Source organism: Scyliorhinus torazame, chromosome 4 (assembly GCF_047496885.1).
Source record: "Scyliorhinus torazame isolate Kashiwa2021f chromosome 4, sScyTor2.1, whole genome shotgun sequence".
NCBI lineage: Eukaryota > Metazoa > Chordata > Chondrichthyes > Carcharhiniformes > Scyliorhinidae > Scyliorhinus > Scyliorhinus torazame.
The window spans coordinates 317,582,006-317,597,304 of record NC_092710.1 but is presented as its reverse complement, the minus strand read 5'-3'; the positions used below and the strand labels follow the sequence as shown (position 1 = coordinate 317,597,304).

The 15,299-nt window shown below is 44.3% G+C and overlaps 1 protein-coding gene across 2 annotated transcripts in view; it reads left to right on the top strand.

Moving 5' to 3' along the window:
* Positions 1–15,299, top strand: part of ppp1cb (protein phosphatase 1, catalytic subunit, beta isozyme) — a 222,382-nt gene that overhangs the window by 173,937 nt on the left and 33,146 nt on the right. For both annotated transcript variants that reach the window (XM_072500131.1, XM_072500130.1), the window contains exons 4-5: positions 518–622; positions 13,832–13,903. In XM_072500131.1, coding sequence (XP_072356232.1) covers positions 518–622; positions 13,832–13,903 — 177 coding nt within the window. The remainder of the gene's footprint in view (positions 1–517; positions 623–13,831; positions 13,904–15,299) is intronic.

Genomic DNA, 15,299 nt, shown 5'->3' with positions numbered 1-15,299 from the left:
TAAGATGTGAACAAATTAAATAAAGACTTTTTCACATTTGCTGCTTTGAAGTGTTTTCATTTAGCATTTGGACCTGTTATTTTTGACATTGACTGCATTTTCAAGCATATCTGGTTACATAGAAATGCTTTCATGTGGGAGAATGACCTCTGCTATCACAAAGCGCCACATAACTATTTGTGAGCTGATCTTATGGGATTCGAGTCATCGGGATGTTACTGTAGTTGAATATACTACGAGCCAAGTTTCTGAGCTTGGATTGTTTGCATCCTCGTAGACAATTGCCAATATTGCAATGCCTCATGTGAGATAGCCTGGTTATGAAACACATTGGTCTACTTTCTACGCCATGGAGCAGTCAAATGAAGTTTGTAGCAATGAGTGCCTAATCTCAGCCAGGCTGTCAAATTATGATACTTCCTCACAGGGTTGGAGGGGGTTGGGAATGGATAATCTAAATGTTAAGCAGTTACTAAAGATTTGATTCCCCTAAACATAATTTTTATTATTTGTATAGGTAAGAGACGTTTTAATATCAAACTCTGGAAGACGTTCACAGACTGCTTCAACTGTCTGCCAATTGCAGCCATTGTGGATGAGAAAATTTTCTGTTGTCATGGGGGTAAGTTTGTGTCTTTAATGCTTTGCCACAGCTTTCTCCATTCATTCAAATTTCAGCTTTGCCTCGGATGAATTTTGATCATTTCAAACCATTTTATTAATAATAATCTTTATTGTCACAAGTAGGCTTACACTAACACTGCAATGAAGTTACTGTAAAAAGCCCCTAGTCGCCACATTCCGGCGCCTGTTCGGGTACACTGAGGGAGAATTCAGAATGTCCAAATTACCTAACAGCACGTCTTTCGGGACTTGTGGGAGGAAACCGGAGCACCCGGAGGAAACCCACGTAGACACGGCGAGAATGTGTAGACACTGCACAGATAGTGACCCAAACCGGGAATCGAACCTGGGACCCTGGAGCTGTAAAGCAACAGTACTAACCACTGTGCTACCGTGCCGCCTACAAATCTTCCATTTGGAAGCTCCTCTGTGGTACATAGAACATAGTGCTGAATGGGGCCATTCGGCCCATCGAGTCTGCACCGACCCACTTAAGCCCTCACTTCTACCCTATCCCCGTAACCCAATAATCCCTCCTCACCGTTTTGGACACTAAGGGCAATTTAGCATGGCCAATCCACCTAACCTGCACGTCTTTGGACTGTGGGAGGAAACCGGAGCGCCCAGAGGAAACCCACCCAGACACTGGGAGAACGTGCAGACTCCGCACAGGCAGTGACCCAGCGGGGAATCGAACCTGGGACCCTGCCGCTGTGTTAGCCACAGTGCTGCCCACAAACAAACAGGTAGTGAAGATAAAACGCATGAATTGGCAAAAGATTTGATGTTTCCAATTGTGTAACTGCATTGCTCGGACTGGGAGTTAATTCTTTAGTAACATAACGAATGAATAGGACAAGCAAAGACTATTCAGCTCATAGCTATTGGGAAACTTACTCCCATGGCCGCATCATCCCATTAGATTTTGAATGTCTGTAATCATTTTTGTTTCTATTGTCATAGATAGCAGACTATCCCAAATATATTTCTCAAAAGATAATGTGATGTGAATTGTGTTTATTTTTTTTCAAATGACATTCCCAGGAGCTATAAAAATCTATTAAATTTAGACTTTCTCCAATTTATTTGTAGATTGTGTTGTAACATTTAAAAATCTATTCAACATTAGTGCTTATAAATAGTTGAAGAACTGAAAGCTCCATTAATATTTAAAAAATGAATTATTTCTAAGTCCTGAGAGGGAATATCTTGAAAGTACTGATTAAATGGTAGTAGCATTCATTGTAACTGGAACTGATCTATATATGCGCATCGGTACAGTCAATCAGTAAATTAAGCAGCCTTTTAAACTGTTGCTAGAGAATGTTATTTACTCGATCACCATTTCTTCAGCATGCATCTTGTTTTATCCAGATAGAGTCGCAGAAGTAGGTTAATGTATACAGGAATAAAATGGTCAGAAAATTGGAAAAGAGAGCTTGTATGAATTTGCAAATATTGAGCATGTTGCACTCAGCAAATAGTTGAGCAATTTTAAGTCCTGCATGTTACAGTCTAGCGTTACAGATTCGCGTCTGTTGTAGCAAGACTTAAACAACATAACGGGCAGAATCTCCAGCAGCAGCGCATCCCTCCCCAATGAACTCAATGCATTCTATGCTCGGTTTGAGCAGGAAACCACCAAACCGCTGTTGACTGCCCCAGCAGCCCCGGAGACACCCATACCCACCATCACAGCTTGCAAAGTCAGATTGGCCTTCCTGAAAGTGAGCCCTCGGAAGGCGACGGGCCCAGATGGGGTCCCTGGTCGTGCACTCAGATCCTGCGCTGACCCGCTGTTAGATGTGTTCGCGGGCATCTTCAACCTCTGCCTCCTCCATTCCGAGGTCTCCACCCGCTTCAAGAAGACCACCATCATACAGATGCCAAAGAATAACCAGGCAATGTGCCTCAATGACTACCGTCCGGTGGCCCTGACGTTGATCGTAATGAAGTGCTTTGAGAGGTTGGTCATGAGGCACATCAACTCTATACTCCACAGGGATCAGTGCTGGGACCTTTGCTCTTTGTAGTATATATAAATGATTTGGAGGAAAATGTAACTGGTCTGATTAGTAAGTTTGCAGACCACACAAAGGTTGGTGGAATTGCGGATAGCGATGAGGACTGTCAGAGGATACAGCAGGATTTAGATTGTTTGGAGACTTGGGCGGAGAGATGGCAGATGGAATTTAATCCGGACAAATGTGAGGTAATGCATTTTGGAAGGTCTAATGCAGGTAGGGAATATACAGTGAATAGTAGAACCCTCAAGAGTATTGAAAGTCAAAGAGATCTAGGAGTACAGGTCCACAGGTCATTGAAATGGGCAACACAGGTGGAGAAGGTAGTCAAGAAGGCATGCGGGATGCTTGCCTTCATTGGCCGGGGCATTGAGTATAAGAATTGGCAAGTCATGTTGCAGCTGTATAGAACCTTAGTTAGGCCACACTTGGAGTATAGTGTTCAATTCTGGTCGCCACACTACCAGAAGGATGTGGAGGCTTTAGAGAGGGTGCAGAAGAGATTTACCAGAATGTTGCCTGGTATGGAGGGCATAAGCTATGAGGAGCGATTGAATAAACTCTGTTTGTTCTCACTGGAACGAAGGAGGTTGAGGGGAGACCTGATAGAGGTCTACAAAATTATGAGGGGCATAGACAGAGTGGATAGTCAGAGGCTTTTCCCCAGGGTAGAGGGGTCAATTACTAGGGGGCATAGGTTTAAAGTGAGAGGGGCAAGGTTTAGAGCAGATGTACGAGGCAAGTTTTTTACGCAGAGGGTAGTGGGTGCCTGGAACTCGCTACCGGAGGAGGTGGTGGAAGCAGGGACAATAGTGACATTTAAGGGGCATCTTGACAAATACCTGGATAGGATGGGAATAGAGGAATACGGACCCAGGAAGTGTAGAAGATTGTACTTTAGTCGGGCAGCATGGTCGGCACGGGCTTGGAGGGCCGGAGGGCCTGTTCCTGTGCTGTACATTTCTTTGTTCTCAGCATGCCTTGATTCACTGCAATTGGCATACCGCCGTAACCGGTCCACAGCAGACGACATTTCCCTTGCCCTACACACATCCCTGGAGCATCTTGACAACAAGGACCCCTAAATAGTCTCCTATTTATTGACTACAGCTCCGCTTTCACACCATAATCCCAGCCTAACTCATATCAGCGCTCCAAATCTAGGACTTGGCTCCTCATTCTGCAACTGGATCCTCGACTTTCTGATCCATAAACCACAATTAGTAAGAATAAATAACAACAACTCCTCCATGATAGTCCTCAATACCGGGCCCCCGCAAGTCTGCGTACTTAGCCCCCTACTATACACCCTATACACACATGGGGCAAAATCTGGCTCCAACACCATCTACAAGTTTGCTGACGTCACGACTATAGTGGGTCGGATCTCGAACAATGATGAGTCAGAATACAGGAGGGAGGTAGAGAACCTAGTGGAGTGGTGTAATGACAACAATCTCTCCCTCCACGTCAGCAAATATAAAGAGCTGGTCATTGACTTCAGGAAGCAAAGTATTGTGCACACCCCTGTCAGCATCAACGGGGCTGAGGTGGAGATGGTTAACAGCTTGAAACTCCTAGGTGTGTACATCACCAAAAAGCTGTCCTGGTCCACCCACGTCGACGCTACGATCAGGAAAGCACAACAGCGCCTATACTTCCTCAGGAAACTAAGGAAGATGTCCACGTTGACTCTTACCAACTTTTACAGGTGCACCATAGAAAGCATCCTGTCAGGTTGCATCACAGCCTGGTATGGCAACTGCTCGGCCCAAGATCGCAAGAACCTTCAGAGAGTCGTGAACACCTCCCAGTCCATCACACGAACCCGCCTCCCATCCATTGACTCCATCTACACCTCCCGCTGCCTGGGGAAAGCGGGCAGCATAATCAAAGACCCCTCCCTCCCAGCTTACTCTTCAAACTTCTTCCATTGGGCAGGAGATACAAAAGCCTGAGAACACGCACGAACAGATTCAAAAACAGCTTTTCCCCGCTGTTACCAGACTCCGAAGCAGCCCTCTTACGGACTAATCTGATTAATTCTACACTCCTGTATGCTTCACCTGATGCTTGTGTCTATTTATTTACATTGTGTACCTTGTGTTGCCCTATTACGTATTTTCGTTTCATGTACTAAATGATCTGTTGAGCTGCACGCAGAAATTACTTTTCATTGTACCTCAGAAAATGTGACGATAAAGAAATCCAATCCAATGTGAAAATGGGCAGACTCAGCAGATGATCTGTATAACAGTGGTAACTAGTCAGTCACAAAACAGCAAAAAGCAAAGATCAGAAGTGTAATCTTAAGAGAGGCAAAAGGCAGATAATATTGGTGATTGTTCTGGCAGCTCTCTGAGGGGGAATTGGAATTTTGTTTGTGGATAGGTTACCAGATGGTATTAAGAAATGATGTAGATGCTAATGATTTGTTCAATTCTGTTAGCTTTGAGCCAGTTTTGGTGCAACCCCAGCATGCAGGCTCTATACCCCAGCAAATGTGGGGATAATGATGTCTGGTTGATTGTGAAATGAAAATCGCTTATTGTCACAAGTAGGCTTCAAATGAAGTTACTGTGAAAAGCCCCTAGTCGCTACATTCCGGCGTCTGTTCGGGGAGGCTGGTACGGGAATTGAAACGTGCTGCTGGCCTGCCGTGGTCTGCTTTAAAAGCCAGCGATTTAGCCCTGTGCTAAACCAGCCCCTACAAGTGAGAATTTAGAGAGGGATGGTGGCATATTGATAATGGCACTAGAGTAGCAGTCCAGGCTACTGTCCTGGAGACACTGGTTCAAAATCAATTTAAATTTAAATTCAATTAATATATCTGGAATTAAAAGCTGTTCTCAGTTATAATGAACATGAAACCATTGGCAATTGTTGGAAAATCCCATCTGGAAAGGAGAGGTCACCCTGTTGGGAGTTTTTTATAGGCCTCCTAATAGTTCTAGGGATGTAGAGGAAAGGATGGCGAAGATGATTCTGGATATGAGCGAAAGTAACAGGGTAGTTATTATGGGAGACTTTAACTTTCCAAATATTGACTGGAAAAGATATAGTTCGAGTACAATAGATGGGTCGTTTTTTGTACAGTGTGTGCAGGAGGGTTTCCTGAAACAATATGTTGACAGGCCAACAAGAGGCGAGGCCACGTTGGATTTGGTTTGGGGTAATGAACCAGGCCAGGTGTTGGATTTGGAGGTAGGAGAGCACTTTGGGGACAGTGACCACAATTCGGTGACGTTTACGTTAATGATGGAAAGGGATAAGTATACACCGCAGGGCAAGAGTTATAGCTGGGGGAAGGGCAATTATGATGCCATTAGACGTGACTTGGGGGGGATAAGGTGGAGAAGTAGGCTGCAAGTGTTGGGCACACTGGATAAGTGGGGCTTGTTCAAGGATCAGCTACTGCGTGTTCTTGATAAGTATGTACCGGTCAGACAGGGAGGAAGGCGTCGAGCGAGGGAACCGTGGTTTACCAGGGAAGTGGAATCTCTTGTTAAGAGGAAGAAGGAGGCCTATGTGAAGATGAAGTGTGAAGTTTCGGTTGGGGCGATGGATAGTTACAAGGTAGCGAGGAAGGATCTAAAGAGAGAGCTAAGACGAGCAAGGAGGGGACATGAGAAGTATTTGGCAGGAAGGATCAAGGAAAACCCAAAAGCTTTCTATCGGTATGTCAGGAATAAGCGAATGACTAGGGAAAGAGTAGGACCAGTCAAGGACAGGGATGGGAAATTGTGTGTGGAGTCTGAAGAGATAGGCGAGATACTAAATGAATATTTTTCGTCAGTATTCACTCAGGAAAAAGATAATGTTGTGGAGGAGAATGCTGAGCCCCAGGCTAATAGAATAGATGGCATTGAGGTACGTAGGGAAGAGGTGTTGGCAATTCTGGACAGGCTGAAAATAGATAAGTCCCCGGGGCCTGATGGGATTTATCCTAGGATTCTCTGGGAGGCCAGGGAAGAGATTGCTGGACCTTTGGCTTTGATTTTTATGTCATCATTGGCTACAGGAATAGTGCCAGAGGACTGGAGGACAGCAAATGTGGTCCCTTTGTTCAAAAAGGGGAGCAGAGACAACCCCGGCAACTATAGACCGGTGAGCCTCACGTCTGTAGTGGGTAAAGTCTTGGAGGGGATTATAAGGGACAAGATTTATAATCATCTAGATAGGAATGATATGATCAGGGATAGTCAGCATGGCTTTGTGAAGGGTAGGTCATGCCTCACAAACCTTATTGAGTTCTTTGAGAAGGTGACTGAACAGGTAGACGAGGGTAGAGCAGTTGATGTGGTGTATATGGATTTCAGCAAAGCGTTTGATAAGGTTCCCCACGGTAGGCTATTGCAAAAAATACGGAGGCTGGGGATTGAGGGTGATTTAGAGATGTGGATCAGAAATTGGCTAGCTGAAAGAAGACAGAGGGTGGTGGTTGATGGGAAATGTTCAGAATGGAGTACAGTCACAAGTGGAGTACCACAAGGATCTGTTCTGGGGCCGTTGCTGTTTGTCATTTTTATCAATGACCTAGAGGAAGGCACAGAAGGGTGGGTGAGTAAATTTGCAGATGATACTAAAGTCGGTGGTGTTGTCGATAGTGTGGAAGGATGTAGCAGGTTACAGAGGGATATAGATAAGCTGCAGAGCTGGGCTGAGAGGTGGCAAATGGAGTTTAAGGTAGAGAAGTGTGAGGTGATTCACTTTGGAAGGAATAACAGGAATGCGGAATATTTGGCTAATGGTAAAGTTCTTGAAAGTGTGGCTGAGCAGAGGGATCTAGGTGTCCATGTACATAGATCCCTGAAAGTTGCCACCCAGGTTGATAGGGTTGTGAAGAAGGCCTATGGAGTGTTGGCCTTTATTGGTAGAGGGATTGAGTTCCGGAGTCGGGAGGTCATGTTGCAGCTGTACAGAACTCTGGTCCGGCCGCATTTGGAGTATTGCGTACAGTTCTGGTCACCGCATTATAGGAAGGACGTGGAGGCTTTGGAGCGGGTGCAGAGGAGATTTACCAGGATGTTGCCTGGTATGGAGGGAAAATCTTTGAGGAAAGGCTGACGGACTTGAGGTTGTTTTCGTTGGAGAGAAGAAGGTTAAGAGGAGACTTAATAGAGGCATACAAAATGATCAGGGGGTTGGATAGGGTGGACAGTGAGAGCCTTCTCCCGCGGATGGATATGGCTGGCACGAGGGGACATAACTTTAAACTGAGGGGTAATAGATATAGGACAGAGGTCAGAGGTAGGTTCTTTACGCAAAGAGTAGTGAGGCCGTGGAATGCCCTACCTGCTACAGTAGTGAACTCGCCAACATTGAGGGCATTTAAAAGTTTATTGGATAAACATATGGAAGATAATGGCATAGTGTAGGTTAGATGGCTTTTGTTTCGGTGCAACATCTTGGGCCGAAGGGCCTGTACTGCGCTGTATTGTTCTATGTTCTATGGTCCACTAGTGAAGGAAATCGGCCATCCTTCAGGTTTGGCCTACATGTGACTCCAGATCCACAACAATGTGATTGATTCTTAAAGGGCCTTTGAAGTGGCCTCAAAAGCCACTCAAACTGCTGAATAGTCTAAAAGTAATGAAACTGGATGGACCATCCGGCATCAACCTAGGCACCAGAAACTACAACACAGACCCAGCTTCGTCGACCCTGCAAAGGCGACCGTGCTAACTTCTGGGGACTTGTGCCAAAATTGGGAGAGCTGTCTCAGACTAGTCAAGCTACAGCCTGACATTGTTTGTATGACATAGTGACTGTGTACCAGACATACCATCATCATCCCACCAGCAAGACAGACCCACGAGAGATAGTGGCACAGTGATATATAGTCAGAAGGGAATTTCCCTGGGAGTCCTCAGCATCAACTCTGGACTTTATGAAGTCTCATGGCATCAGATCAAGCGTGGGCAAGCAAATCTTTCTGCTGTCGACCACTTACAGCAGCCCCCTCAGTTCCTGACTCCCCAAAGTCTGTCCACCATCGATAAAGCACAAGTCAGAGGTGTGATGGAATACTCTCCACTTGCCTGGATGAGTGCAGCTCCAACAACACTCAAGAGGTTTGACACTATGCAGGACAGAGCAGCCTGTTGATTGGCACCCCATCCACCACCTTCAAGATCCATCCTCTCCACCACTGAAGCACAGTGGTGCCAAGGAGGTTGTTGAAATATTGTTTTGGATAACAATTGGGAAAGAAGATTATGGGCAGCACGGTAGCATAGTGATTAGCACAATTGCTTCACAGCTCCAGGGTCCCAGGTTCGATTTCCGGCTGGGTCACTGTCTGTGCGGAGTCTGCATGTTCTCCCGTGTCTGCATGGGCTTTCTCCGGGTGCTCCGGTTTCCTCCCACAGTCCAAAGATGTGCGGGTTAGGTGGATTGGCCATGCAAAATTGCCCTTTGTGTCCAAAAAAGGTTATGTGGGGGTTCCTGGGTTACGAGGATAGGGTAGATACGTGGGCTTGAGTAGGGTGCTCTTTGTAAGGGCCGGTACAGACTCGATGGGCCGAATGGCCTCCTCCTGCGCTGTAAATTCTATGGTAAACGGTTCTAGGAAGGTTGGTTGCAATTAAAGTCACCAGGATTTGATGTGTTGCACCCACGAAAGGGAAGTAAGGGTGGATATTGCAGAGGTGCTGACCATAAACTTCCAATCCTACTTCAAGTTGTGCCAGAGGACTGAGGAATTATGCTATTACACCCTAGTTTAAAAGAGCACGTATGGATAAACCCAGGAACTACAGGCAAGTCAGTTTAACCTTGGCAGTGAGAATGATAATCTGGGGCAAAGTGAAAAGTCATTTGGATAACATAGAACAATACAGCGCAGTACAGGCCCTTCGGCCCACAATGTTGTACCGACATGGGAAGTCAAAAAACAAAAGCCATCTAACCTACACCATGCCATTATCATCCATATGCTTATCCAATAAACTTTTAAATGCCCTCAATGTTGGCGAGTTCACTACTGTTGCAGGTAGGGCATTCCACGGCCTCACCACTCTTTGCGTAAAGAACCTACCTCTGACCTCTGTCCTATATCTATTACCCCTCAGTTTAAAGCTATGTCCCCTCGTGCTAGCCATTTCCATCCGCAGGAGAAGGCTCTCACTGTCCACCCTATCTAACCCCCTGATCGTTTTGTATGCCTCTATTAAGTCTCCTCTTAACCTTCTTCTCTCCAACGAAAACAACCTCAAGTCCATCAGCCTTTCCTCATAAGATTTTCCCTCCATACCAGGCAACATCCTGGTAAGTCTCCTCTGCACCCGCTCCAAAGCTTCCACGTCCTTCCTATAATGCGGTGACCAGAACTGTACGCAATACTCCAAATGCGGCCGTACCAGAGTTTTGTACAGCTGCAACATGACCTCATGACTCCGGAACTCAATCCCTCTACCAATAAAGGCCAACACTCCATAGGCCGTCTTCACAACCCCATCAACCTGGGTGGCAACTTTCAGGGATCTATGTACATGGACACCTAGATCCCTCTGCTCATCCACACTTCCAAGAACTTTACCATTAGCCAAATATTCCACATTCCTGTTATTCCTTCCAAAGTGAATCACCTCACACTTCTCTACATTAAACTCCATTTGCCACCTCTCAGCCCAGCTCTGCAGCTTATCTATGTCCCTCTGTAACCTGCTACATCCTTCCGCACTGGCGACAATGACAAACAGCAACAGCCCCAGAACAGATCCTTGTGGTACGCCACTTGTAACTGAACTCCATTCTGAACATTTCCCATCAACCACCACCCTCTGTCTTCTTTCAGCTAGCCAATTTCTGATCCACATCTCTAAATCACCCTCAATCCCCAGCCTCCGTATTTTCTGCAATAGCCTACCGTGGGGAGCCTTATCAAACGCTTTACTGAAATCCATTTCCACCACATCAACTGTTCTACCCTCGTCTACCTGTTCAGTCACCTTCTCAAAGAACTCGATAAGGTTTGTGAGGCATGACCTACCCTTCACAAAGCCATGCTGACTATCCCTAATCATATTATTCCTATCTAGATGATTATAAATCTTGTCTCTTATAATCCCCTCCAAGAATTAACCCACAACAGACGTGAGGCTCACCAGTCTATAGTTGCCGGGGTTGTCTCTACTCCCCTTCTTGAACAAAGGGACCACATTTGCTATCCTCCAGTCCTCTGGCACTATTCCTGTAGCCAATGATGACATAAAAATCAAAGCCAAAGGCCCAGCAATCTCTTCCCTGGCTTCCCAGAGAATCCTAGGATAAATCCCATCAGGCCCCAGGTACTTATCTATTTTCAGCCTGTCCAGAATTGCCAACACCTCTTCCCTACGTACCTCAATGCCATCTATTCTAATAGCCTGGGTCTCAGCATTCTCCTCCACAACATTATCTTTTTCCTAAGTGAATACTGACGAAAAATATTCATTTAGTATCTCGCCTATCTCTTCAGACTCCACACACAACTTCCCATCCCTGTCCTTGACTGGCCCTACTCTTACCCTAGTCATTCTTTTATTCCTGACATACCTATAGAAAGCTTCTGGGTTTTCCTTGATCCTACCTGCCAAATACTTCTCATGTCCCCTCCTTGCTCGTCTTAGCTCTCTCTTTAGATCCTTCCTCGCTACCTTGTATCTATCAAGCGCCCCAACTGAAACTTCACTCCTCATCTTCACATAGGCCTCCTTCTTCCTCTGTGTGAATAAGTGCGAATTAATTCAGGAATGCCGGCACACAAATCACTGGACTAGTAACAGAAACCCAGGGTAATACTCTGGGGACCACAGCAGATGGTGAAATTTGAATTCAATGAAAATCTGCAATTAAAAGGCTAATGACGACCATGAAACCATTGTTCATTGTCCTAAAAACCCACTGGTTTGCTATGTCCTTTAGGGAAGGAAATCCGTGTTCCTTAATTAAAGGCAAATCTTGTTTAACTTGAGTATTTTGATGAGGTTACAGAGAGGGTTCATGAGGGTAATGATATAGTGCACATGGACTTCCAAGAAGAGTTTGATTTTAAACAAGCCACATAACAAGCTTATCAGTAAAGGTTAAGGCTGGAGAATAAAAAGGACTGTGATGGCATGGGCATGAAGTTGTCTGGAACAGGAAACAGGTGAATAGTTGTCTTTTAGACTAGAGGAAGGTATATTTGGATTCCCCAGGGATTGGTACACTTTAAAATTTGTCGATTACACAAAGCTTTGAAATATTGTGAACTATAACGGTTTCCATTACCTCAAGAGGATATAGGATGGTGAAATGGGCATACATGTGGCAATTGAAATTTAATGCAGAGAAGGAAAGCGGCATTGCTAAAAAGAGTATAATTCCAAAATGGGTGCAGGAACAGAGGGACCTGGGATATATAAACAAATTGCTGAGGTGGCAGGAGAGATTTTGAAAGTGGTTAAGTACTTTATAAATAGTGGCATAGAAGTTATGATGAACCTATATAAAACACTGGTTCAGCCTCAACTGGAGTATTGTGTCCTGTTTTGGGCACTGCACTTGAAGGATGTGAAGAGTGTGGAAAAGATTTACTAGAATGGTTCCAGGGATGAAGAGCTTCAGTTATGTGGATAGGTTGAGGAAGCTCGGGTTAATCTCTGGAGAAAAAAAAAGTTTTCAAACGTGAAGGATCTGGACAGATAGAGAGAAACAGTTCACTTAGGCTGAAAGGTCAATAACTAGAAGGCAGCAATTTAAGGTGGTTGGCAAGAGAGCCAACAGAGGCCTGAAAAATATGGTTAGGTTATGGTTATGGCAAGTGGTTAGGCCTGGAAGGCACCAACTGAGAGTTAATAATGATCTTTATTAGTGACACTGCAATTAAGTTACTGTGAAAATCCCCTAGTTGCCACATTCCGGCGCCTTTTCGGGTACACCGAGGGAGAATTCAGAATGTCCAATTCACCTAACAAGCACGCCTTTCGGGACTTGTGGGAGGAAACCGGAGCAAACCGGAGGAAACTCACAAAGACACGTGGAGAACATGCAGACTCCGCACAGACAGTGTCCCAAACCGGGAATCGAACCCAGGTCCTTGGCGCTGTGAAGCAACAGTGCTAACCACTGTGGTACCATGCCACCACCGAGTGGGCAAATAAAAAAGGTTCTGATTAGGTGATGCAAAGCGTGTTTCAAAAATCTATCTATTGTAGGAGGAAGCGAAAAGATAATTTCACAGTTTGGTGGAGTCAGATTCAAAATGGCTTTAAAATAATAAAATTGGATCAGCACCTGAAGACAACAGATTTGCACGGCTCGGGGTAGTGGAGTGGAGCTAGATGAGATGCTCTTGTGGACAGCCGACACCGATTAGGTGAACTCCCTGGCCTCCTCCTGGGCTGTAACCATTTAATGATTCTATATGGTAATATTTGATATTGGACATTATCTTAATGTTGCATTATCTAATATCTTTCCGCATTGTGCAGTTAATAGTCTTCGAATGCACAGGAATTGCTAGAGGTTCTAATTGTGCCCTGTGCACCCCTATAAAGCATGAATAGTACAAACATATTTTCATCTTTAGTATGTTGTACTTTACAAATTAAATTACAAATAATTAACTTGTCATTATCCTGCGTAGCAAGTGAGGTTCAAAGTGAAATATTTGCAAAATAAATTAACATCTCCAAAGGAATGGAGCTCTTCTTTTCAGATTATTCTCTAAACAAAAATGTCTGCCATCTGAAAGCTTTGCTTCCATCCACATTATGGCATGATTGTAGTTAATTCATTAAGTTGATTAAATAATTAAAGTGCAGGTTGACTTTTATTGTACTGACTGGTGTTGGGCAACAGGATTAATCACTGTTAATCACTGTCCATCATTGTAGAAATAGCACATCAAAACCTTTATTGTAACTGTCCCTTTTCTATTAACATTGACAGACTTTAAGTGAAGAACTAGTGGAAGAAGCACTAACATTAAACAGAGTAGACAAATAAAAAAGGTACTGATTAAGTGATGCAAAGCCTGTTTCAAAAGTCTATATATTGTAGGAGGAAGAGAAAAAGAGAATTCCACAGTTGAGATATGGAGATACTAGTTTGATCAGATGTCATTGCTGAATCATACATTCAATGCAGTGAATGGCCAACAAATATCTGCTATTTCTATAAGGAGCATTACTAATTTGCTGTTTTCCTTTCTGTAGGATTGTCACCAGATTTGCAGTCAATGGAACAGATTCGCAGAATCATGAGACCAACAGATGTTCCTGACACAGGTAAAGCCTGTCACAGAAAAATCTCAGTGCAGCCTTTAGGAGTTTGTTGTTTTGAATATTTCAGTTTGTGTTTTGACAGTCACTTTGCCACGGATTGAGCATTGCATGTGAATGTGGTAGACTGATATCAGTAACAATTATTTATGTTCAAATGACAGCTTAAACTTTGTACTATGAGGGATGAGTGCTTATCGCTCAAGATACCTGGGTACTTTGTCTTCACTCAGCACCAGAGAAAGCAAATTGCTGCATGACTTGCATGATGCAAAAGCAAATATTCTTACTTGCATTGTAACAGTAGTGTCCTTAAAAATGAAACACAATCCAGTACTTGCGAGCAATTTGACTAAGTTTGAGGTGATAATAAATAAAATGAAAAATATGATTATCGGAGCACTATAAAAGTGATTCAACAGTCATTATCTTCAAAGTTAATTAGCACAAACACCCTCACTTGGCAATGATGTTTCGCCTCTGATTGAATAGCCTTTTTCATTCTTTGTATAATCAAAGTGTAAACTAAGACAACAAAGAACAGGTCCTTCGGCCGTCTAAGCCTGCACCGATCATGATGCCTGTCTAAATTAAGACCTTTCTGCACTTTTGGGGTCCGCATCCCTCTATTCCCATCCTATTCATGTATTCATCATGTTGTCTATTAAACTCCACTATCGTATCACCACCTCCCCGGCAGCGTGTTCCAGGCACTTGCCACCCTCTGTGTAAAAACATTTGCCTGCACATTTTTTTTTAAACTTTCCCCTTCGCACCTTAAAACTACACCCCCCTAGTAATTGACTTTTCCACCCTGGGAAAAAGCTTCTGACTATTCACCCATAATTTTGTAAACCTCCAAGTCACCCCTCAGCCTCCATCATTCCAGTGAAAACAGTCCAGGTTTATCCAACATATTCTCCTCATAGGTAATACCTCAAGACCAGGCAACATCCTGGTAAACCTCTCCTGTACCCTCTCCAAAGCATCCACATCCTTCTGGGTAGTATGGTGACCAAAATTGTATGCAATATTCAAAATGTGACCTAACTAAGGTTCTGTACAGCTTCAGCATGACTTGCCTATTTTTATATATCCAATGCCCCAACCGATGAAGGTAAGCATGCCGTATGCTTTCTTGACTGCCTTATCCACCCGCGTTGCCACTTTCAGTGATCTGTGGACCTGTACACCCAGATCTCCCTGCCTGTCAATACTCCTAAAGTAAGGGTTCTGCCATTTACTGTATAATTCCCATCTATATTGAACCTTCCAAAAAGCATCAATTCACATTTGCCCAGATTAAACTCCATCTGCCATTTCTCTGCCCAAGTTTCCGACCGATCTGTATCCTGCTGTATCCTCTGACAATCCTCTGCACTATCTGCAGCTCAACCAATCT